The 25,380-nt window shown below is 41.2% G+C and overlaps 2 protein-coding genes across 3 annotated transcripts in view; one reads left to right on the top strand and one right to left on the bottom strand.

Moving 5' to 3' along the window:
- The window catches only part of LOC144222375 (glutathione S-transferase-like), a 21,604-nt gene extending 9,800 nt beyond the window's left edge, over positions 1 to 11,804 (top strand). Inside the window, exons 3-7 of one of the 2 annotated variants that reach the window (XM_077752868.1) lie at positions 1,349 to 1,400; positions 3,635 to 3,767; positions 7,147 to 7,288; positions 9,747 to 9,878; positions 11,514 to 11,804. In XM_077752868.1, the coding sequence (XP_077608994.1) occupies positions 1,349 to 1,400; positions 3,635 to 3,767; positions 7,147 to 7,288; positions 9,747 to 9,878; positions 11,514 to 11,684 (630 nt within the window). In that variant the 3' untranslated portion in view covers positions 11,685 to 11,804. The remainder of the gene's footprint in view (positions 1 to 1,348; positions 1,401 to 3,634; positions 3,768 to 7,146; positions 7,289 to 9,746; positions 9,879 to 11,513) is intronic. The other variant, XM_077752869.1, reaches the window with a different exon arrangement.
- Positions 11,805 to 13,234: 1,430 nt separating this feature from the next.
- On the bottom strand, positions 13,235 to 25,230 carry TMEM14A (transmembrane protein 14A). The gene is made up of 6 exons (XM_077752837.1): positions 25,123 to 25,230; positions 23,724 to 23,861; positions 22,975 to 23,067; positions 18,331 to 18,432; positions 16,425 to 16,512; positions 13,235 to 14,021 (listed from the first exon to the last, which is right to left on the bottom strand). The coding sequence occupies exons 3-6, from the start codon at positions 23,042 to 23,044 to the stop codon at positions 13,982 to 13,984; spliced, it is 300 nt and encodes a 99-aa protein (XP_077608963.1). The 5' UTR covers positions 23,045 to 23,067; positions 23,724 to 23,861; positions 25,123 to 25,230; the 3' UTR covers positions 13,235 to 13,981.
- Between the last annotated feature and the right edge of the window lie 150 nt (positions 25,231 to 25,380).

Raw genomic sequence — 25,380 nt, 5'->3', positions numbered from 1 at the left:
ATGATGGGGCACAGGGGTGGCTCAGTTGCTTAAGCAGCTGACTTTGGCTCAGGCCATGATCTCAAGGTTTGTGGGTTTGAGCCCTGCACATCGGGCTCTGTGCCGACAAACCCAGAGCCTGGAACCTGCTTGGGATTTTGTGTCTCCTCTTCTGCTCTCCCTCACTCATGCTCTGTCTCTCTCTTTTTCAAAAATAAACATTAAAAATTTATTCAAATACAAATTACATATTTAGCAAGATGATAATGTCTAAAATGTCGTGAGTTTGGAGAGAAGGGAGTCTAGCCCTGGTTCTTCCACCTTTTAGCTGAGGGACTTTGGGCAAGTCAATTAACCTCTCTGGGCTTCATAAACATCAAATGAAGGCTTAGAAAAGAAGAGCACCAAGAGTTGTAGCTAATGCTGGTTTTCAAGGTTTAGGAATATGGGTGATCTGATACCTGGGTTTAATGTTAACATTAAGTATTCAGGAACAACATTGGGGAACCATGGTATCAGTACCTTTTCTTAATATTTTTTATCATCCCAAATTATAAATGTAAAATTTTTGAATTATTTTTGTTACAAAGGGGGTAGGCTAAAATCTTTAGGGAAAATACTGTTTTCTATTTATGCATTGTGTTTCCCATCTCTAGTCATGATAGAAATAGCACAGAAAACTCATTTGTTTTAAATTTTACATTGAAATTATACCATACAAAACGTACACATTCAATCTGTAGATGTATTTTTTCAGTTAGATTGTTACCACGTAGTTTCTGAGATTTGATGCAATTTAAATTCTCTGTCTAAGCCAGTGTCTATACAATAGAATGATCAAACAAAAGTGTGCTTGTTCTTGAACCCTGGAAATGAGGGACAACAAACACGACCCAAGGGAAAGTTTTGAGGAAAACAGTGACAATGGTCAATATTGAGCCAAACATTGAGTTAGTCTTCCTTTGATAGGGTCTTATTTAACCATCATGACGGCATCAGGAGTAGGTATTAGCTTCATTTTCACACATTAGGAAACTGAAATTAGAAGAAAGCAACTTGTCTGAGCATTAAGATTGTGATCTGAAAAGTCCGTCTGGCAGGTTCGGTCCATACAACAGGAGGTATCAGTGTTACTCAGGATCAGCTGAATTCAGTAATCCCTTTTCTTTGGTTTCATATAAAAATTTCCTTGGGTTCATAAAACTCAGAAGAGGCCAGCATGGGTTTAATAACTACTTGAAATATTGGTTTAATTGGTGGTTAGACCATTTACTTCTATTCAGTTCTTTTTCTGTGATATTGAAAGTAATAACAAAGCTCAAAATGATAACTGGCACCAAGTTATTATATTCTGTCTTTCACTTTTTAGTTTGAAGAAGAACTTTTTGAAACATGTGAAGAATTTGAGAAATTAATCCAAGGTGAGAAAAAAAGCCTGTTACACATGATGGTGCATTAGACCAAGGATGAGATAGATGGTCTCTCCATCTCTATGAGAAGCACACAGCAGACCCCCCCCCCACACACACACACAGATTCTAGAATCTTCTCCTTCTCCTTCTTCTCCTTCTTCTTCTTCTTCTTCTTCTTCTTCTTCTTCTTCTTCAATTTTTGAGAGAGCGAGAGAGCATGAGGAGGGGAGGAGCAGAAAGAAGGGGAGAGACTCTTAAGCAGGCTCCACGCTCAGCGCAGAGCCCAAACCAGGGCTTGATCTTACAACCCTGAGATCATGACCTGAGCCGAGATCAAGAGTCAGACGCTTAACCAACTGAGCCCCTCGGGTGCCCCCACACAAAGAGCAGAGAAAGTTAGGTAGACAATATCTGATGTATCTCTATGTCAAGAAGGCAGCACTTGGATCTTTCAACAGGCAGAGGAGAGTTCAAAGTAGGAGGGGCCCTGCCTCCAGGCTCCTAAACTGTTCTGATTTCAGCCCTATCCCCCTGCTCCCTCAGCCATAAGGATGATACTACTTTCCACAATAGCCACCTTCATGACACTGCACTGTCCCTTTGTTGCCTCTCGGGTCTCCAGGACCCAGTTAACTTCTTCGTAACTATGTGTGGTTAAAGTAACTGAAGTTACTGGTATGGTTCTGTCTCCCAGCTAGACCCCAACTGACGTAATTAGGGAGCAGAGAGTGTCCTTACAGTGAAACCTGGTGGCAGAAGCAGAAAGCCAGGATGCTCTTGCCATGGATCCAGTCCAGAGAACTGGCTCAACTTGAGGTGTTAAGTGGGAGAAAGTGCCAGCTTTACCGTTGCCCTTCTGAGGAAGGGCCAGACATACTGACAGAGAGGGAGGGAGGGAGAGATGCATAGGCGCAGAGAATGGAATTCTTTTAAATGGAACCACCTCTCTCAAGTTGTTGTTGTTGAATACAAAGATTCCCTGAAAGACTGAACACTAAGCCCAAAACAAAGAGCTGTCACCCAGATGGGAGGTCACTGGGATTCCCACTGGGAGAAGGGAGGGAAAGGATGGAAGGTTCACACAGGAGAGTGGTGCGGAATAATGTGTGGAAAGTGCATGGAGGCAAATTTCAAGGAGTGCTTTGAATTCCAGGTTGAGGTTAAGTATTATTGTCTTATAAGCAAAGAGGGGTCATGGAAAGGTTTAAACAGAGTGTTATGACACTTTATTATTTTTAAATAATAAAGTGTATTTAATAAAAAAAATTAAAATTAGAACTACCCTATGATCCAGTAATTGCACTACTGTGTATTTACCCAAGGAATAGAAAAACAGTAATTTGAAGAAATACATGCATCCCACTGTTTATTGCAGCATTATTTATAGTAGCCAAGATAAGGGAACAGCCCAAATGTCCACTGAGAGATGAATGGATAAAGAAGAGGTGGTGTATATATATATATGTATACCTGTATATAAATATATAGATATACAATGGAATATTACTCAGCCATAAAAAGAATAAGATCTTGTCATTTGCAACAACATAGATGGATCTAGAGAATATAATGCTAAGCAAAATAAGCCAGTCAGAGGAAGGGAAATACCATATGATTTCACTCATATGTAGAATACAAGAAACAAAACAAATGAACAAAGGGAAAAAGAGACAAACCACAAAACAGGCTCTTAACTATAGAGAACAAACTGGGAGGTGGGGAGCGGTGAATGGGGGGAAGAGGTGATGGGGATTAAAGAGTACATTTATCATGATGACCGTTGAGTGATGTGTGGAATTGCTGAATCACTATTTTGTACACTTGAAACTACACTGGAAATAAAATTTTAAAAAACTTAATTTAAAAAATGGAAGGCCCATCTGAGGGCTGAGTTATCAGCTAGGACGTTACTATGACGGCTCAGAGGGAAAGAGAGTTAACTCATAGGGTGGCTACAGGAATGGAGAGTAAGTGGTGAGAAAGGGGTATTCTTGGCCAGAAAGAAAGCTTCTGTGTCTGTACTTTGTTGTATCTCCCAGAATATACAACCTCAAGTCTTGCACTGTACACATTTTTTTTTGTGAATAAGTGCACAAATATTTCTCCTTTTAGATCAGTCTCTAAAATATTTTAATAATATTTGATTATGTACTCCCTTTTTGTAGCATCTTAAGAGTTAAAGAAAATTTAGTTATTACCATCAGGGACAGTAAGTAACCTAACTTTCCTTTGTACATTTTAAGGCGGAACTCTGATGTATGAACAAGTACCCATGGTTGAAATTGATGGAATGAATCTGGTAGAAACCAGAGCTATCCAACGATACCTAGCTGCAAAATACGACTTGTATGGAAGAAACCTACAGGAACACGCCTGGTAACAACAATCACTTCTTACTTAAAACAAAATTTAAAAAAGAAAACAATATTTAACCTTTAGGCATGTTAGCAATTGTAACAGATGCTAGATTAATCATAATTGATGATAGATGGATTGAAAATCTTTTCTTATTTTTTAACTTATTATGGAAAAAACTAACACACATCAAAGGAGAGAGAGTGGTAAAATAAACCCTCTATACACAATGTTTACTTTCAACAATTATCAATTCATGGCCAGTTACACAGTTTATTTCATTTTCTGATTCTATATCCAGTACAAAGCAAGGACAAAAAGCAGTGAGGGAAATGGGACTATTTTTCATGAAATCTGTGTTTGCTTCCACTAGGTGGGAGTAAAGCACAGGGTACAAACACAAACTCAGATTTGGGGCATGAACGTGTGAAATTGATTCCAGAAGCAGCTTTTGGAAACCACCTTCCTAGTCTCTGGTACACCAGACAGCCCTGCAGTCTCCCAGACAGTCTTAATTCTCACGTGCACACACCAGTCCTTTTGCAATGGGCGAACCAGCACAATAGTTCTGGCCTGTCTAGATTTTGAAACAGTGACCCTAAATTGCAAATTATTGTGCAGAATTAGGAAAGCATTAGTTGGTAAACAGCAAACCATCCATTTTTACCAAATGTGGTATGTTTTAAATAAATTTCTCATCATTTTATACACAGAATGAATGCATTTATTTTCAGAAACTTAGCTTTAAAGTTTTTAGTGCAGTAAAATTTTTGAAATGTATCTTGCATTTTTAAATCTTAAAATAAGCTTTCTCTTGCTTTTTACCAGATTCTAACTGCCAATTTCTGTTGAATGCATCCCTGCAGTATAGTTTACACATTCTGCTGCTCTGTATTTCCTGGAAATTAGTTGTTAGATATTGAGGGTTTTATTTTATTTTTTTTTAATTTCTAGGAGAGAGAGAGAGAGAGACAGCGTGAGCAGGGGAGGGTCAGAGAGAGAGGGAGTCACAGACTGAAACAGGCTCCAGGCTCTGAGCTGGCAGTCAGCACAGAGCCCGACACGGGGCTCGAACCCACGAACCGTGAGATCATGACCTAAGCGAAAGTCGGACGCTTAACCGACTAAGCCACCCAGGCGCCCCGATATTGAGGTTTTATCAGACTCAAATACTGGTGGTTTTTGCAAGCTATTTCATAGGTATGGGTGCATTCCCCTATCAGGAAGCAAAAAATGTCTTCTTGTCTACTCTTTATGATCTTAACAGTCATTGGCATTCAGTGCTATCATTCCTGCTGCATTTATTATCTAGAATACTCCTATAAAGAAAAACTCCCGTTTACTACCTGGTTACCTGGAGTACAGTTTCTCAAAGGAAAGACATGATACACCTTTGTTTCCGAATATTCCAAATGAGTTGGCTCACCTGCATCCTACAACACTGATCAGTTAGTTATTGTTATTGTTCTAGTATCACTATAATCTTATTGATTTAAATATCTTTGATGTGTTTCAATTCATTTTAGTTGTTATTATTATTTAGGCTCAAATTGTCCTACCTTTGCCCAGTGGAGCCAGGTGGCTGCTGGAAATATTTGACCTTACTCTGGTGGTCTCTGATAACTTCCTTATTACCTGGTCTAATATGATGATCTAAATTAATCCTGTACATCTCTTGTTCCGGACTGGACTTAGCCATTTCTCTAAGGAGCTGTGGTTTTTAAGTACATCTTTCACACTAATGTTTAAAAATTACAAATGAATTAAGAATTTTTATGGTGCCTTCACTGGTATATTGTTATGATGAAACCTTTTATGTGTTACATACTTTTTATCTTAAAACTCTTTCAACTACATAAAAGCAGATTGTTGACTTTTCAGCATGGTGTGCCAAACATTTTCATTGAAACCCTAACACGACTTTCATCTTAGAACCATTATTTCTTAATGGACTTGGATAAAGGCAATGTAAAAGAATGGCTTTGCTTTGCAGCATTGCGGCATGCGGTAATGACTCGTCATTAGCGCGTTGGGCTTTGCTGAATCATTACACATGTAGACATTTAAGGCATTTCCAGTGTGACTTGATTGTTTTCTTGAAGCACATTTCGTGTTTTATCTTATGCTAAAGCAACATAGATTTTTTCTCCCACTTTCATGTATCTTTATTATGATTCTTTCTACTTGACCATCCAGTAAAACTATAATAAATGAGATCATTCACACATACGTGTACACACACACACACACACACACACACACAAACTCTTTCAACTACATAATCCCAAAGCAACCCTACTGCTCAGAATGCTACTCTTCTGGCTCTCAACTGCTGCAAACGCTTTGTCCCACAGTTCTGTGAGTTGACGCAGATCAGCTGGATGGCACTGAGAGTCTCTCATGCAGGTCCTCACTCATATGTCTGGCACCTGGGTTGGGAGAGCTGGGACAAATGGCCTGGCAGGGTCTCTATCTCCCTCCACATGACTTCTCCATGAGGCCAGCTTGAGCTTTTTCTTCCATGAGGCAGCTGGCATCCCTCAGAGCAAATATGGAAGAGGACCAAGTAGAAGCTGTGAGGCTTCTTATGATCTAGTCTTAGAAGTCTCAGAACATTACTTCCCCGCACTGTGCTGGTCAAACAAGTCCCCAGGGCCCATTCAGATTCAAGGGGAGAAGGAGACTTGTTCTCAGTGGCAGGAGTAGTAAAGTATTTGAGGCCATTTCAAGATACTTGTTCCTATTCTAGGTTAAATCTAAAAGAACTATGGCTCCAAAAGATTAAGAGACTTACTTTGGAGCAGGACAGAGGTTTTCCAGTCCAGTAGTAAGTAGTCTTTACACTATGCCATGGTGCCTTGTCTAACATAGTACCTATTTTTCTGTTCATTCTGGCATAGAGATGTGAGTGGTAAGGGGGAACCCGTCGAATAAGTTCTGTGCCTTCCTAAATTATTCTAAGTTTAAGAACCTTCAATCCAGATGGAGATGTTGTAGGCAGCATAGAAGTCTCTAGTTCCCTCTTTCCTCCCTTGTCTAGATATGGGTGATTTCATTGTTACAATAACATTTAAGTAGCCAAATAGGATCTTTGCCTAATTTAATACTTTAGGATTATCTCAATACTCTGTTTTAATTAGCACTCATGTCACAGGGTTGAAATTCACATCCACATAATTGCTCACATACTTTAGTCCTATAATTTTCCCTATTTCTCAAATTGATCTTAATAGCTCAAAGAAATAGCATGCAGGTAGAAATGCTTGATTTTAACTCATGGGACAATTTGATACCTGCTAATTAGGCAGGTTAAACTGAGGCATTAGTTAACATGTTTCTTTGGCTCATGAAATGATGGTTCTTTTACCTGGAACTCTTTGAATTATCATCCCTTCTCTAGGATCGACATGTATGTGGAGGGCTTAAAGGATCTGAGTGACATGATTATGTTCTTTCCACTCTCTCTGCCTGAAGAGAAGGAGATGAATCTTGAACATATCCTTGAAAGAGCCACTACAAGATTCTTCCCTGTCTATGAGAAGGTAAGCAACAAACTTCTGCCCTGCTCTATGACATGGATCAACGGGAGAAAAAACAACTAAACTAAAAATAAAGAACTTTATTGGTGGATAAACATCCCAAACACACTTTGTGAAAGCAAAATTCTTCCCCCAATTACCATTATAAGACAAATCTGCCCTCCCTCCTCTCACCCTGGTCTTCTGCATTATATATTTTTAAGGATTTCATACATAATTCCAGCAATATTTATAGTCCTAGTGCTGACAGAATTTCAGTTACTTGATTTAATTATGGAGTAAAACAGAGTCTTATAAAGAGGATTCAAGGGGGAAAATTCCACACTAAGTAGAGAGGAAGAGGTGGAAAGGATGGATGTTACTTCTGAAATACACTGGATAGTACAGGGCCCAGGGCAGTTCATAAGGCTTATCAGAATTCTACACAATATTCTAAAAGTTAAGAAAAAAATTGTTCTAGAAATAACACTATTTTCATCTATCTCTGCATTTTTAACAGCTGAAAATAATGTCTGAAAAGCTTGAGTTTTAAGCAAATGCTCAGTGTCAGCCCTAATACAAGGATTGGATGACTTCTTTAGTATCAATGCACTTGACCTCCAGCTGCATTCATTATAATATCAGTCAACATAGGAAAGCATCATGAAAAATGTTAAGGTTTTGGTAAAAATGAGACAGGTCAGTTTTCCAAACCTACCAGCAATGCTGATTTAACCCATTCTTTATGAGTTGAGTACCAATGGTTATAATTGAAGGATTTAGTACATACATGGAAATATATTTATCATATTAACAATTTTATAGCCTAATCATATAACGTAGATTATTTATTTGATGTTTATGTATTTAGAATAGATGACTGATACTCTTCCTAGGTTATACTTTTTCATTTGTTACAGTGAGTTATCAGCCCCCTTGGTCCAAGATGGAAGGCAAATCAAACTGAACAGTCTACACCTCAGGCTTTCTCAGTATGACTCCTTCAAAATCATTTAAAAGATAGTCTCTGGGGCATCTGGGTAGCTTAGTTGGTTAAGCGTCTGACTTTGGCTCATGTCATGATCTCATGGTTTGTGAGTTTGAGTCTCACGTTGGTCTCTGTGCTGACAGCTTTGAGCCTGGAACCTGCTTCAGATTCTGTCTCCCTTTCTCTCTGCCTCTCCCCAGCTTGCACTCTGTATCTCTCTCAAAAATATATAAATGTTAAAAATTGTTTTTAAAAAGATAATCTATTCTGATGTAATTAACATATAATTTAAGAGATCTTGATCTTATAATTTTACCAATATTGGCAATGGAATCAATGTTTAACACCACTATTCCCAATGACCTAAGTGTTTGTTGTGGGGTGCTATGAAGAACAGAGACTTCTCTGGTGGCTAAAAATCAACAACAATGAGTCAGCAGCATCAACAACATCATCATCACCAAAACAGTGTTAATCATATGATGGCTCATTTTTGCTTTGTGCCTACTTTGTGCTAATCACTGTGCTATGCATTTTGCTTACATGATTTCATGTAATCTTCAGAACTCCATCAAAGATGTGACATTGTTATCCTCATTTTGCAGATGAGGCAATCAGAGCTTAAAGAAGCAAAGTAACTTGTCCAATGTCATACAACTAACAACATTGACGCCTACAGTCAGGTCTCTCCAACTTCTGATCCCATGTCCAAGCATCACAAAATCACAGAGGGTTAGGGCTAGAAAATACTTTAGTGACCTACTACTCCAACCTTTAATATTCAGTTGATTTTTAACACAAAGTGACCCATAAGTCAGAGCTTTATTAGAAGAAAATTTGTGGGGTGCCTGGGTGACTCGGTCGGTTGAGCATCTACTCTTGATGTCAGCTCAGGTCATGATCCAAGGGTCATGGGATCAAGCCCCATATCAGGCTCTGCACTAAGCACCAAGCCTGTTTGAGATTCTCTCTCTTTTTCCCTCTGCCCCTTTCCCTGTCTTGCACACACACTCTCTCTAAAGTAACATAAAAAATTTTTTAAAGAGAAGAAAATCTGCTCATAGATGAGGTGTATGTCCCTTTGAGAATCGTGTTCTCCTTCAAAGAGCAACAAATCTAAGGAGCCTGCCCTGAGATGGTGTGAGGAGAGAATTATCATCGCAGACCCAGGAGAACCACCAATCCAGGCTGTGGGGATAAAATTATTCTATAAAGGTTCATAGAGTACATACAATGGAAAGAAGACAAAGGCGTATGTGAGATTAGGCTGTTTCTGGTGTTCAGAATACTCAGGAGGATTCGGACTAGTCCACTTCTTTCAGATGAACAAACCAAAGCCCTCAGAGATGGGATTTATTTGTGCTCACACAGCTAGCCAGTGGCCAAGATTAGGAACCACACCTTTTTTAAAGACTTTCTGCCAATCACATTGACTTTAAATTGCCTTGCTAGTATAATCCCTAAATCCTCTAATTCTTCTCAACTATCACGCAGGCACTAAGAGACAATGGGCAAGATTTTCTTGTGGGGAACCGGTTGAGCTGGGCTGATATACAGCTCTTTGAAGTCATCTTAATGGCTGAAGAGTGCAAACCCAGTGTCCTCACAGGCTTCCCTCTGCTACAGGTAACGCTCTCCAAATAACTCCCAAGAACTGCAGGAAGAATGAATTTTTATCATTTGTTTGTTCTTTCTTTCAGTCATTCTAATTCTTATTCTCATTCTCATTAGCATTTAAGAACTTACTAACTTCTTTTTGCCAAGATACAAAGACACTCTCAAAGAACACATCAAGTGGGTGAGACAAGCACATAGACAGGTAACCTCAGTATAAGGTAGTGATTTTAAAAATAAAGAGAGATACGGGAAAATAGAGAAGGGCATGTGGGCCAGCACGTGGATCTGGGGCAGACTTCTGGCAGGACTCAAGTCTCAAAGGTTTTGCCCAGAATGTGGCAGGACCTCAATAAAATGGCTTTCTTGCTCCAGATAAGGTGATGGGAAAACATTGAAGATACTCTCGTCCTAACACAGCCATTGTTTAGCAGTAACCAGAGCCAGTGACTATACTCGCAGGTGCTAAGCATCGTACCAAGCACTGAATGCACAGTACTTCATTGATTTCATTCCATCCTCAAAGTGGATAGGAAAGGACTCCAAGAGGTCAGAGAACTTTCCTTCAAGTCACACTGTCAGTAGGTGACAGGACTGGTGTACAAACCCTCAGCCTGACTGATTCCATGGCCTGCATTCTAAGACACTTTGCTATGTTGGTGGATTCCTTTCTAACCTTTTAAATATATGCTTATTTAAAATAGTTGTAATCCAAGTTATGGTAATTCTGCAGCCTCCATGTCCCACTTCACATTACATTATGTGCATGTTTTGGTATTATTATTTAGTCTGCCTCATTTTATACAATATGGTCTTAATATTTTTTGAACAATTTTCATGACGATATAATATTCCATTTACTGTGCTCCAAATAACTTACTATTTTTCATTTATTTTTGAGAGTGAGAGAGGGAGAGCATGAGCAGGGGAGGGGCAGAGAGAGAGACAGAGACAGAGAGACAGAGAGAATCCCACGCTGGCTCCTCGGTGTCAGTGCAGAGACTGATGCAGGGCTCGATCTCGTGAGATCATGACCTGAGCCAAATCAGGAGTCCGACACTTAACCCACTGAGCCACCCAGGTGCCCCAGAATAACCTAAATAGTGAACATCATAAACAACTTAAATATTCAATATCTGAGGAATGTCTACATAAATTAAGATACATTTATCGGGTAGAATTTTATGCAGTTACCTAAAGGTATATTTTCAAAGATTACGTTACAACATGGAAAAAATGCTTAGGACATAAAATCCTTATGACATAAGGACTTCTATTTATTAGTTATATATCAGGATACTCTGGAGTATTTGCTTTTATGAATAATGTTGCAACAGCATCTTCATGGGTATAAATTTTTCCACATTTAAGATGGTATCACTAGGCTGCAATCTGAAAAATGGGGTCACTTGGTTATAGCCTATGAACATTGTCGTGGTTCTTGAGAAATATTGCTAACTTGCTTTGTACAAGTCATCACTTTGTAAGCCACATCAGGTATGAAAATTCCTTTTTCTCCTCTACCTCTCCCAGCGTGAGGAATATAATTTTTAAACACTTTATCTCATATGCAAAAATGTACAATGCTTATATTTTGTCTATTTTGCCATATTCTCTTTTAATGGATTGTATACTTCTGCATTTTAGGAGTTCAAGGCCAGAACCAGCTGCATTCCCACAATTCACAAATTTCTCCAGCCTGGAAGCCAAAGGAAGCCTCCACTAGATGAAGGCTCCATTGAGACCGTGAAGAACATATTCAAATTTGAATGTGGCATGTTTCTTAAAAACATGGCTACTATAGTAGCTGAGTATTAACAAATGAAGAGGTCTAATGGACTCCACACGTTTCACTTCACATTTGTAGGCATACCCAAAAAGGTATCGTAAGGTCAAGTTGATAAAGATAAGCAAAACGAAATAAACTACCTAACACTTGCCTGCAAATCAGACAACACTTTTTCTGTGTGTGTGTGTGTGTGTGTGTGTGTTTATAAAACAGTAAAACACCAATCCATCAGAATCATCCAAATAAAGATTCTTCTCCATTCTACTTATTGCAAAAGAGTAAAATCCTATGTAAGTCAACGGGTATCAAGGACTTCTTTAAAAAAGGAAAAACCCCATGTAAATACCAACCGTCATACATTTCCACATCCTTTTGGGGGAAAGTCTAGGACAGAGCATAGCTTCAAACTGGTTTCTTAAGTGTTCAGTCACTAGAGTATTTTATAGATAGAGCATATATTTTTATCACCAAGTTCACATTTAGTTTCTTCTTCAGTATCATAATCATACTTTGAGTGTAAACTGTTGTCGGTCCAAATCTGAAGGGTCTTTTCAACCATCTCTATAGTCAGCAAATGCATAGAGCACCCTAGTGATAACCACTTTTTCCAACCTTGCCTGTGGTAACAACCTCTTTGCACCATTAGGATAAATGGGATTTCTTTTAAAAAGTAGAATATTTTTGGGGCGCCTGGGTGGCTTAGTCAGTTAAGCGTCCGACTTTCGCTTAGGTCATGATCTCGCGGTTTGTGGGTTCGAGCCCCGTGTCGGGCTCTGTGCTGGCTGCCAGCTCAGAGCCTGGAGCCTGTTTCAGTCTGTGACTCCCTCTCTCTCTGACCCTCCCCTGTTCACGCTGTCTCTCTCTCTCTCCTAGAAATAAATAAAAATATTAAAAAAAAAAAGAATATTTTTAAAGTATATCCAAGGATTTTGTCTGGGTTTTCTATTTGGTTAAACTGGTAGCTTCCTTCCTTCCTCCCTCCCTTCCTTTCCTCCCTTAACCGAATTACTTATCACTGGAAGTCTAATAATTTCACTGAAAGTCAGCTGGGAAAGGCAACTGAACACAACCGTATCAACTCTGCTCTTCTCAGTTGGGACTCCACTCCCCATCTCGTGCAAAGAGTGGGTTTGAGATCTGAGATCACTGAGTAGGGGCAATAGGATCAAAATTGCAGACGTTGAGAGCTTTAAGGGATCTTGTTCACCGTTTAGTCCAAATTCCTCCTTAAGGATGAGAAACTGAGACCCGGAGAGAGGAAACGACCTTCCAAAGAACATACAACCTGCCTGTGGGAGGACTGGTCTGAAACTCAGGTTTCTTGATGTTCCGTCTGGGGCCTAAAAGTAAGTGCCTTGGACATTAAGTCATGACTGTTCCTAAAAATGATGTGGTGATTTGGGGACAAAGTCATTTTTGTTTTAAAACTATTACTGTTTCAGTGAGAGAGAGTATCTGCTCCTGAGGAAGAGTTCTGGCTTAAAAAAACCTCCTTTCCAATCACTTTCATTAATAATTGAGCATTTAAATGTTAAAAATCATTTGGGAATATATAGAGAGGACACTAAGATGAGAGAACCAGGTTTAAAACAGAATGCATTTTATTTGGATACTGAATGCATTGCGTCAGTATGCAGAGTGTGCTGAGAAAAAATACCACTGGCAGCAGTACAATTAAAATGGAAGAAATATACTTTCTAACATAACACAAACGACAAACGGACCCATCAGTATTTTGTAAAGTTCACTTTGGGCACTCCATTATCTGATAACTGGCAGTTTAATTTAAACTTCAGATACCAGTAGGTGGAATTATCAAAAAATAAAACACCCCACACATATAAAAACTAGACGCAGCAAATGAAAGAGAGTATAATGATTTATTAAATATTTTTAATGAAACTATTATCGGACAAGTAGAAAAACAGTCGAGGTTTTATTTTAAAAAAATAATCCCTCAAACTAGTGTTCATATTGAATGTTTCTGTTGTTTCTAATGTAGATTAAGACACTTAACATTCCATGCTGGAGTTTATCCTTTTTTTTAAGTTTATTTATTTAATCTGAGAGAGAGAGAGAGAGAGCACAAGTGGAGAAAGGGGAGAAAGAAAGAGAGAGAATCCCAAGCAGACTCCACACCATCAGTTGCAGAACCTGACGCGGGGCTCGAACTCACGAACTGCGAGATCATGGCCAGAGCTGAAGTCAGATGCTGAACCGACTGAGCCACCCAGGCACTCCTGAAGTTTAACTTTGAAATACTAAGTGTATGTTCTGCCCGTTACAGTAGAATCCCATGAATTTAGTTTTCAGTTCCTCCAGATTTTCAGAGCAGCAGTATGACAAGTCTCAGAATCATCATGAGGCTGGATTAAAGTAAAAGAAGGGCAAAGGTCAGGTCACACTTACATGGCATAAGACAGGTTCATATATTCACCAAACCTGTACTGTTAGGAAACTTTGGCTTCCAGGATTCTCTCTTGCTTCTCCTTGGAGCAGGAGTGATCTCGTTATCCCTGTAAAGGAACTTCTCAGACCTGGCTGAATAAGCTACTTAAAAATGTTGATTGATTGCATGAGCCAAATCAGTACTCATTGTTCTGAAAATCTGGGATGAGCCTTTATAAGAGAAAGGTTTGAAAAGAAACACAAATCTTTCATAAGCTAGTGAAGGCACATGGCTTGAAAAAACAGGGGCACCTGGGTGGCTCAGTCAGCTAAGCGTCTGACTTCAGCTCAGGTCATGATCTCACAGTTCATGGGTTTGAGCCCCGTGTCGGGCTCTGTGCTGACAGCTAGCTCAGAGCCTGGAGCCTGTCTTTGCATTCTCTGTCTCTCTCTCTCTCTCTCTCTGACCCTCCCCTGCTCGCGCTGTCTCTCTCTGTCTCTCAAAAATAAATAAAAAACAAAAAAAGAAAATAAAAGAAGAAAAAATAATCAAGGAGCAATTCTGGGGTGTTGTTATTATAATCTCAGCTACTTTCTGTTGATTGGGGCCTTGTCTTCTTGACCCATGAATCCTGCTTCTGATTCTTTCTATCACTAAATATCGTTTTTAGAACACAGCCATCACTGGAAGGCAGTACTTTCTAATCACATTCCTCTCTGACACCCACCCCCAATCAAGCCATAAACTTTATACGTAGCCACACCAGAAGTTTATATAGCGAAGTAGAAATTACTCATTGCATTACCACCTAGTGATAAACACTATTTAACAGTTTAAAGTATTTCCTTCCTATCTTGGTTTTTAATACAGAAGCTTTTGAGATCACACTATATTTGGTTGTTTATTATGTTTTCATCTTCTATTGTGTCATTAAGATTTTCTAATGCCACTAAATAGTTTTTGAAAATGGTACATGTAATGCCTGCTCAGTAGTTCATTAAGTAGACAAAACATGTATTGAAACATTTCCTTATTGGTGAAATTTTTAAAAAATGTTTATTTATTTTGAGAGAGACAGAGAGAGAGGGAGGGAGGGACAGAAGGAGGAAGTGAGAGAATCCTAAGCAGGCTACATGCTGCCAGCACAGGGCCAGACATGGGGCTAGAACCCATGAACCATGAGATCATGACCCGAGCCAAAATCAAGATTTAGATGCTTAACCCACTGAGCCACTCAGGCACTCCTTAAGTTGTTTCTAATTTTTTAATTCATCATTTGTTCCATTAGAAATAAAGTTGCAGGGGCACCTGAGTGGCTCAGTGGGTTAAGCGTCCAACTCTTGATTTTGGCTCAGGTCATGATCTCACGGTTCATGGGTTCGAACCCTGTGTTAGGCTTAGTGCTGGCAGTGTGAAGCCTGCTTGGGATTCTCTCTCTCTCTCCTTCCCTCCTCCTCTCTCTCTCTGTCAAAATAAATAAATATATATTTAAAAAATTAAGAAAAACAGGGCACATGGATAGCTCAGTCGGTTGAGTGTCCAACTTCAGATCAGGTCATGATCTCACAGTTGGTGAGTTTGAACCCCACACTGGTCTTGTTACCGTCAGCCTGTCAGCAGAGAGCCTGCTTCAGATCCTCTGGCCCCCTCTCGCTGCCCCTCCCCCACTTGTACTCTCTCAAAAATAAATAAATATTTTTTTAAAAAAAGAAAGAAAAAGAAATAAAGTTGCAATAAGCATCAGTCTTTGTATATATTTCATCATTTCTTTGGAAATTCCAAAGTAAAAAAGTAAAAATGTGTAACAAAGGAAATGAATATGTTGAAGGCTTTCAACATAATAAAGGCAGCTTTTAGGAAAAAGTTAAAAATGTTACCTGTAAATTTTTACTTGGTAATATGCTTAATATCATGGATAGAATTACTAGGATCAAATTAAGGAAAATAAGAGGCTCCCTGTTACCTTTTCAAAAAATACTAACTTTCCTCCCTTAAAAACTCAAAAAAAAAAAAATATAGCAGACTACCACTCTGTCTAATGCTCTAAGAGAGACTAAGTATCAGATGAGTAAATCTTGAGGAAAAATGAGGCTGAATTTAGTTCTTTATTCTGAAAAAGGTAGGCAAGTACTTGTGATCAGACACTATAGAAACCCAATGAGTCCTCCACAAAAATGTTCATAGGTACATCAATACCAAAGATTGACTGGATGTATGATATTTTAAGGTTTTACGGCCATGTTTATTGTCATAAAACTTACTTTGACCTTTCAAATGAAAACTGACTCCTGCCAAAAAGTCAGCACTTCAAAATAATGGCAAAAATCAGCGCTTCAAAATAATGGCAGAAGAAAGTAGAGATCAAAATAGTTTTTCTTACCTTAAACCTGCAACCAGACCAGCTGGCATGATTTTCTTGGATCTCTTATATCTCACGCCCATTATGGTGGCCAGGAAGAAAGCTGTAACTACAAACCAACCAAACCAAGGCATGAACTGCAGTTGCAAACACATTCTCAATGCTTGTTTATATTTAAAAAAAATGCGTGTCATTTGAGCTTTAAAAAAAATTTTTTTTAATGTTTATTTTTGAGAGAGAGAGAGTCAGAGCATGAACAGGAGAGGAGCAGAGAGAGAGGAGACACAGAATCCAAAGCAGGCTCCAGGTTCAAACTCATAAACTACAAGATCATGACCTGAGCCGAAGTCGGATGCTTAACCAACTGAGACACCCAGGTGCCCCTATTTCAGCCTTTTGATATAACAACTACTGTGTGTAAGTACTGAGTTGCTATCTTCTTGAAAAGATAAAGTGCTCTATTAAAAGACTTTATGAACTAGCTTATTAAAAAGGTGTTGAGCAAGTAAGGATGTTAAAATCTATTCCTGAAAGATCTTTAAAAGAAGAAGTCTTGGTTTAACTTAAATATCTAGAAACTCCTGGAAGGCTAGGATTGTGTCTTCCTCAACTTTCTTCAGGAACACTAGGCGGTATGTCTGGATCCACAAGGGGAAATCCAATAAATGCTTAGTTCACTGAAAGTAAAGAAAATAATCAGTATCTTTTTTTTTTTTTAAGTAATAACAGTAGTTTAGGTAATAATATTAAATTTAGAAGCATACCAGCCTTTTAGGAGCTGAACCAATATGGAGAGAGAGGCTGTTTTTTTAGGGCACTGATGTCACAATTTAAAAAGAGCTTTCGGGGCGCTTGGGTGGCTCAGTTGGTTAGGCGTCCGACTTCAGCTCAGGTCATGATCTCACGGTTGGTGGGTTTGAGCCCCACGTCGGGCTCTGTGCTGATGGCTAGCTCAGAGCCTGGAGCCTGCTTCAGATTCTGTGTCTCCCTCTCTCTCTCTGACCCTCCCCTGCTCACGCTGTCTCTCTCTCTTTCTCAGAAATAAATAAAACATTAAATAAAAATTAAAAGAAGAGCTTTCAAGGAAAAATCGCTTGCTGATATAAAAAAATGACTGACAATAAACATGTGAAGTACTTAAACACACAAGGATAAAAAGCCCAGTATATCCACATCTTGCTGATATGTTTCTTCCTTTGACATTATTTCATTATTAAAAACAATCTCTAGCTCCTGTTTCAAACAAACAAACAAAAAAAAAACCACACTAAGTCTCTTTCTCTCCCTCAAATACTGAACTGATACTGTCTTCATTTGTATTTTCTTCCATAACCCACCAGGGCACTTTGAGTAATGATCAAATTAAATTGAGAACAATTTCCAAACCTCCACTGTATTTCAAGCTGGACTAAAGAAATCCAAGCATCCCGGGCCTTTAAACACACACGGGCCTCCATTTTTACTGTGGACTTTCCCTTACTAAGCCCAACAGGAGAAGAAGCTAAAAAAGAATCAGCTTGGTTTTTCAGATTAAGTCTTAAGGTAAAACAGGACCTAAAAGCTGCTTGTGAATTAAGTAAAATGTAAGGCGGTCTCTTTTTAGGTATTTTAATAGCAACATGAAAACTATGCTAATATGCACTTAGGGAAGTTAGCAGAAAATCTGGGCATAACTCCTTGATTTTTCTAATTTTATTTTTCTAGTAATAAGCTTCATAGAAATATGTTCTGTGTTTGAAGGCCTGGTAGCAATATCCTCATTTTTGACTGAGTCTGTGTAGAAAGGAGTAAGAATTGTGTTCAGTCTCGACATATGCATATGTACTTGCCATGTAACTGCATGTTTTCTAGGGTACCTGGCATAGGGTATCAAAAAAGCCACTCCCAAGGATCAACCCTTCATAACTGGAAAAAATGCCTTACTTACACAGTGACAGTTTTACATCTCGCTTGTCATTTGAGACTCGGTAAGCTCCATACCCGGCCAAAAATCCAACAAAAAGACCACCGACCAAAGATGGAACACCACCTGGAAAAAAAAAATAGGTTCAGAAAGAGAATCCCCAACTGAAAGGAATTCCTTCCATTCCTTCAAGTGTGATACATGCATTTCTACTTGAGCATTGTAACTAGACAAAGCCAAATTAAATATCAGTCTACTCATGAATAGTTTCTAGGATAAGACTTCCCTGCTGAACCCCTAATGCAAGGCAGAGGAACCCCAAATACACAGCAATGTCAGGGTTAGACATGACTTGAGGGAATAAGAAAGCGTGCCTGGTGGTAGTGGTTTTGACCTTGGACAATTAGTTGACTTCTTTATACCACCCTGCTCCCCCCTTTTTTTTCTCTTCTCTTTGTCTCCATCTTTTTACTCTGAGGTTGTGATAGTAAAAATAGGATGCACCAGTATTTAAGCTCATGGAAGTAGAATACCTGTGCATACCAAGCAGTGGTTCTGTCCTGAATAATTAATAAACCTTCCAGCCTCAAGATGTCAGGACGCAGGTACGATGGTGACTTACTGAGAAACGGGAAGAACCAGGGCACTGATGCAGCCAGCCAGCCACCTACCCACCCAGTGCACTCCCAGATCCCAGCTCATTCATCCACTGCATCAGTGTGCTGTGACCAGCACTGAGTACTTCCTGTGCACTGGCAGTGGGCTACATGCCAGTGACGCTGTGAACGAGATACACAGTCATTGTTTCGTGGAGCTCACTCTATTTAGAATCTATCAGACTGGAATCCGTTGGGGTAGGGTCAAGACATCTCTATTTTAAAAATATCTATAGGAAATTCAGATTGTAGCCACGGTTAAACCATTGCAGTGAGGAGTCTGTGCATGCGCATGCACACACACACACACACACAGCACTATTCTGAATGAGGTTAGGTTCTAGTCCTAATTCTTCCATTTGTTGCCTGCAGGACTTTGGCTAAGTCACTTAGTGCTCTGAGTTTTGTCAGTTGCAAAATAGAGTTAATAATATCATCTGTGTCAAATATATAAAAATATACAATGTTACAGTTGGAGATAATATTAAATTCCTCATTGTTCCTCTCTTCCACAAATCTATTCTGCAAACACGGCAACATGATCTCTTAAAAGCATACGTCCAGACAGGTCACTCCCCTAATTGAAAACCTTCAGGCTTCCCACTGCACTTAGGGAAAATCCCAAGTCTGCTCTATTACTGGAGCCTTGGCTTTCTTTCAGTTCCTTGAATATGTCAAACTCTTTATTCCTCATGGCTTCCAGACATGCTGTTCCTTGCCTGGACTGCTCTTCCCTGCATTGTTCACCTGGCCAACTGCCGCTCACCTCTAGATGTCTTTATAAATGTTAGCTCCTCAGAGATGTCTTCTCTGGTCCACTATTCTGAACGAGGACCCCTGTCAAAGTCTCCCACTATTCATCAACATAGATTTGACACCTGCCTGTATATTTAAGGTCGGCCTCCTGACTTGCTTGTGAGAGCCATCTCTTTTCACTCACTGCTGTTTTCCAGGGCCTGACATAGTGCTGGCTACTTGGCAGCACAAGATAAACAGTGACAAAACGCATGCCTGGGAACTCCCTGTTAGGGGTCATGTTTAAGCAGAAGATGTCAGATTAGAGAAGAGTGAAGGGGATTTAAGCATCTTCTGAAATGCATGACTAGGTCACCTTAATTAAGGTGTCTTCTCACCATGACTCTTGCCTGTACTCCTTGACGATTTCTGCACTGCTAAGATCCCCCCCAAATCCCCCACCCCCGTCCACCTTAAGTGTGGGAGGCGGGAGTGGTGGTGGCCAACCGAGTCTTGGTGAGGTCAGGCAGCAAACAGTGGGAATGGGCCAACAGCCCACATGAATGAGAACCAGGAAGGCTTCTGGGGGACTTCGTCCCACACGAGGAAGGAGCTGGGACCATGGGCCTCTACCTCATAACAAAGCCACGGCTGGTGGAAGGCAGCAAGATCCTGCAAAAAAGCTCACTGTCTATGCCGCCCATTAGGGGGGTGCTACAAAAAGTGAAGCTCCAAGCTCTGTCCTGCACCCCCTTCCTCCCAGTGCTGACCTGGTGGGGGCAGCCTTGGTAGGGGAGTTTCAAAGGAATTGAAAGGTACACATGGGGGCTTCCCTCCCTCAGAGCAGGACACCAGCTCTCCTGCTCCCCTCTTCTCCAGAGGGGCTGCTGTGCCCTGACTTTGAACTGGAGTAGGAAGGCGTGAAGCCAGGTTCAGGCCCGGTATCGGAGAAGGCCAAGTGAGCCTTCTGGCCATCTTTGGCTTTGGGCACTGGCCACCTGGTGCAGAAAAATCCTCAAAATCATAATGTCTTCCTGGTTATGCACTTCTTTGGGAACCTATATGGGAGAGGGGTGAACCCAGAACTCGGTACTCAGCATCTGCTACGGTGCCACCTCTTTCTCTACCCCCGGCAGGAAAAGAAATCCGTCAGTCCTTCACTTTGACCCATACTATGCCTGGCAGCTGGTCTAGTGGAGGATTCAGATATACTTGTCCTCTTAACAAACATCTTTCGGACATCACATGATTAACTGAACCAACATTATTCTCAATAACTGTCCCTTGAAATGGTCTCCTGGCCTAAGTGCACAGGATTCATGTCTAGGGAAGATCTAAGTAAAAACAGAAAGAGTTGACTCATTTTACACAAAAGTTCTAAGACATCGGGGCCACAAACAGCTTAGAATATAATACAGGATATAAAACTAGAATAAGGTATTTTGCTCCACTGGCCCACAGAGCCTCTCACTGGCAGGACAGTAGCAGCCGAAACAAGGTTATTAAACGTTTCTTCTGGGCCAGGCACTATGTGAAATGTGTTACATGCATTATCTTATTTAATCCTAACCAGTTAATATACGAATGAGGGATTAAACCCAGAAGCTAAAACAATTCACAAGAGCATCCAAGTATTCAAGCTAGTAAGCAGTAGTGTCACGAGCAGAATCTAGGAATCCTAATTCTGTGGCCTGTGCTCTTAGCCTACATTATACAAGAGTGGGCTTCTTTGTGAACACATGCCCCCAGGGGCTTCCAGATCACTTAGTTGGGGGCTCTTGTAGGAGGCCAAGCAACCATACTGTGCAGCTGAGTGACAAGCACCTGCCCTCCGAGTCCTTACGGCGAATGTGATTTCATTTGTTCCCGAAGGGATCTGGGTTAGAATGTAAAGTAATCCTTGTCTCTCCTCTCCTTGCCCTGCCAGCTGCCGCAACACACACAGACACACACACACACAGACACACACACACACACACAGACACACACACACACACACACACACAGCCTTCTTCCCACCCCTGTAAAAGGTAGGCAAAACTGTCCAAACGTGCTATTCTGTAACAAGAAGTTATTTGGACACATCTTTAACAGTGGAGAAGTTTTTCAATAACAATCCTATCAGAATTTTAAACTGAGTCCTCCTTAAAGTAGATTATAAAACATGAACTTTTGAGTAGTGGTTTACAGGTCTTTGGTGCTGTGATTTTTTCCATTAAATACATATGCACGATGCTACACATATTGAGAGAGAAAATGAGAACAACAAACAAAAGTCTAAGTGACTTACAGGCTCTTATGAATCTTAGAAAATAATCTGTTTTGGGGCACCTGGGTGGCTCAGTCGGTTAAGCGTCTGACTTCGGCTCAGGTTTGTGGTTCGTGGGTTTGAGCCCCATGTCGGGCTCTGTGCTGACATCTCAGAGCCTGGAGCCTGCTTTGGATTCTGTGTGTGTGTCTCTCTCTCTCTGCCCCTCCCCCACTCGTGCTCGCTCTCTCTCTCTCTCTCTCTCTCTCTCTCAAAAATAAACATTAAAAAGAAACGAAAAGAATCTGTTTTAATCTGCCACCCCTGAGTCTCTACAGAGACCTGTGCTTCTGGCCTTGGACTTCTTAGCAATCTCTAAATAAGGAGAAACTCTAATAACTCTCTGCCCCTAGCTTTTTCACTCAAGTTGAGGTCCACCAATGTCACAAATATAACACTCTTTGAAATATAACTTCATTTTTAAAATTTCATGAAAATATTGGAAACAGAAATATGAAACAACATGACTAAAAACACTTCTACTTTAAAACAAAGTAAAAAATGAAACTTGGCCTTTTATTTTTCTCCATGAAAACCCTTTAATTTATCAACTGGGGTTTTTCTTCTTCTTCCTTTGGATACAGATGAAGAGACAACTTCAGATACGATACCTAAGTATTTAACAAATTTTCCTTTGCAAAACATAATCTCAACATAATTCAGTTTTTGAACTGTATGTAAACAAACAAAAATCCTCATGTGATAATAAGCAAGTAGCCCTGAGGTAGGTAAATCAATTAATTATGTAATTGATAATGATGGGTGGAGAGAGACCCAGAAAGCTGGGTTGGAAAGCTGTCACACCCACCCTACTTCCCTCTACAACTCCCTTCCATGCACCACATGTGGTCCTCAGCCACCTCTAGGACATCTTTAGCTTCTTATCTTACTTACAGACCCTCAGATAATCTCAGCACAACCACCATCCTCCCACCAATTCCTTTGAGGAAATATATGGATAGGGCTTACCTCTTCGCTTATATCCCAAAATGCTTCCAAATGTCACAAGGGCCGCATAACCAAAACCAATCAGGTCCATTGGCAAGGTTGCGATTCTAAAGCCTGGTAAAGGGGTAAGTTTTACAAAATAAGCTCTGGTCTTCCAGGACTTGCAGTGCTGCACAGCAGACGAGGTGGATGTGTTAATGAGCCCTAAGAGGAGAGGCACAGGCAACATAACAAGCAGTGGTGCCTAATGAGACATGGGAGCCTGAGGAAGGATTCCTAGAGTAAGCGGGGTCCCAGCTGGGACCTTGGGCAGAGAAGGAGTGAGCCAAGCGAAAAGGGTGGCAAGGAAGGGTGTGTTCTAGGCAGCAGGGAAAACGTGTGCAAAAGCCCAGGGGCACGACAAAGCATGACATGTTTTCAAAATGGATGGGAGTTGTGAAGACTGGGGCGCTGGTGAAAAAGACAGGGCCAGGACACATGTAAGCCCTGTAAAGGGAGGCTGGGTTCTGTCTCAAGAGCAGTAAGGGATGAATGGAGGGGGCCTTACACCCAGATTTAATTCCAGCAAGTGCTTCCTGGTTGCAGTAGTGGGAGAGGGGACGGAGTGAGGCAGGAAGATAAGCTCAGCAAGAGATGATGGCAGCCTGGCCTGGAGACATGGCAACGAGGGTGGGTCAGATTTGAGAGAGGTTCAGGAAGTAGAATCAATTAAGTCTGGATGTGGGAGTGTGGGAGTAGGGGTGGGGAGGGATAAGTCAGTGATGACTCACCTCAAGATCTCTGGCTTGGACCACTGGGAAGGAGAGGTGGGAGGCAGGGGTCCTTGATGCTATTCTGCGACAGGGAGCACTAGAACAGCAGGAGGCATGTGGTGGCAGGAGGAGGGAGGCCGCCAGGAATGATGGGACCTATGTGAGACACAGTCTAAGATGCCTGACGCTCAGTGAGGAAAACACCCTTATACAAAGATCTGAAGCTTATGAGAAATCACTCATCATCAGGTAGTAATTTGGGGACCTAATTTTCTCGTTAAACCAACCACCTGGCATAAAAGGCTGATTCTTCTCCTTCCTCTGAGCCCCCAGCTCTTCTGACCCTCTCCTGGGGCCCCACCCCTTTCTACCTGGTGTAGAGTTACTTAGGTTGGGCTCCTACCCTCCCTCCCTCCCAGCCAGTCAAGCTCCTCCAGGGGTAAGCTCAAGTTCAGTTCATCTTCCTCTCCCATAGCACCAAGCTCACTGCCATGCACAAGGCAGGTGCTTAGAAAATACTTGCTGAATGAATGTGTGAGTGACCCAGAGGAACAGCTGCCTGAAGGAAGACATTCTGTAAGTGACCCTCAGGATAGCTCTATTGCCAGGAAACAGCCTGTTCCTTTAATCTCTTTACTGAACTGAGTGTTCTAAGGAGGCTAAATAAATCTATTCTCAATCCTTGCAAGAAGTTTCTGTACTCACAGGGAAAATGCACACAAAAAGCAATCACCCTTCTTGTTCCATTTCCATGGCAGGACCATATGACCTGCCCAAAACCACACTTGAAAGCAATGAAAGTTGGAGACGATGTGTGATGTGCGCTTTGCATCACAGGCTCCCATCACAAACGCTATGCTCGGCACTCGGAAAGGCCAGAAAGCATTTTGGGTGCAATGCAGCAAAATGATTTATTGCACCGCGTACAAAACCAGATGACAGGGCCGTGCCTTGCCCCTAGTCCTCCAAAATTTAGAGAACCCACTAAGAGATTTTTCTGTAAGCGACTATATAAAAAGCTACCTATCTTTGTACTCGTTGGGGCTCGAAAGACACATTTTCGACTAAAGTCTGGGTTGTACTGGAAAGGTTAAACTATTTCTGCAATGGTCCGAGAGCCCCATCCCTTCCCCATCTGTCCCTAGCTCCAGGAAAGTAGGAAGGACAGGTGGGAGATTCAAGACCATGGAAGGAAGAAATCTGGGGAACCCCCAAGATACGGAGCGAAGCGATCCTTGGAAGAAGCAGCCTCCATCCCCTTGCAAAATCCTCCCAAGGTCCTCAGCATCTTTGCTTAGATCTGTGCCTTTACAAGAAAATTCAGGGGAGGATGTTCTCGACTGCGAGGTGTACAGCTCCCCCGCAGCCCCGANTTAAAAGTGAAATTTCCGGGGCCAGCCGCAGGCTAACTTGGTACCTGGTATCCGGAAGCGGTCCCCGCTGCCAGCGCCTTCCTACTTTGCGCTCTACCTTCCCGCACTCAGCCCAGGCAGCTGGTTCCGGGCGGCGCCTTCCCTGCAGAGCGCATGCGCCACGGCCTTCCCTCCCGGTTGGGTGTGACCCGCGCAGGCTCGCGGGGCTGAACCGAGGAGGCCGGTCCCCTCAACCGCCACCTGCTCCGGCGACCAGGCTTTCTACTCTGGCCCTGAGCCAAGGGCTGGGGTCAGCAGCCACC

Source organism: Crocuta crocuta, unplaced genomic scaffold (genome assembly GCF_008692635.1).
Source record: "Crocuta crocuta isolate KB4526 unplaced genomic scaffold, BGI_CrCroc_1.0 scaffold291, whole genome shotgun sequence".
Lineage (NCBI taxonomy): Eukaryota > Metazoa > Chordata > Mammalia > Carnivora > Hyaenidae > Crocuta > Crocuta crocuta.
This window is presented reverse-complemented; position numbering and strand designations above follow the sequence as displayed.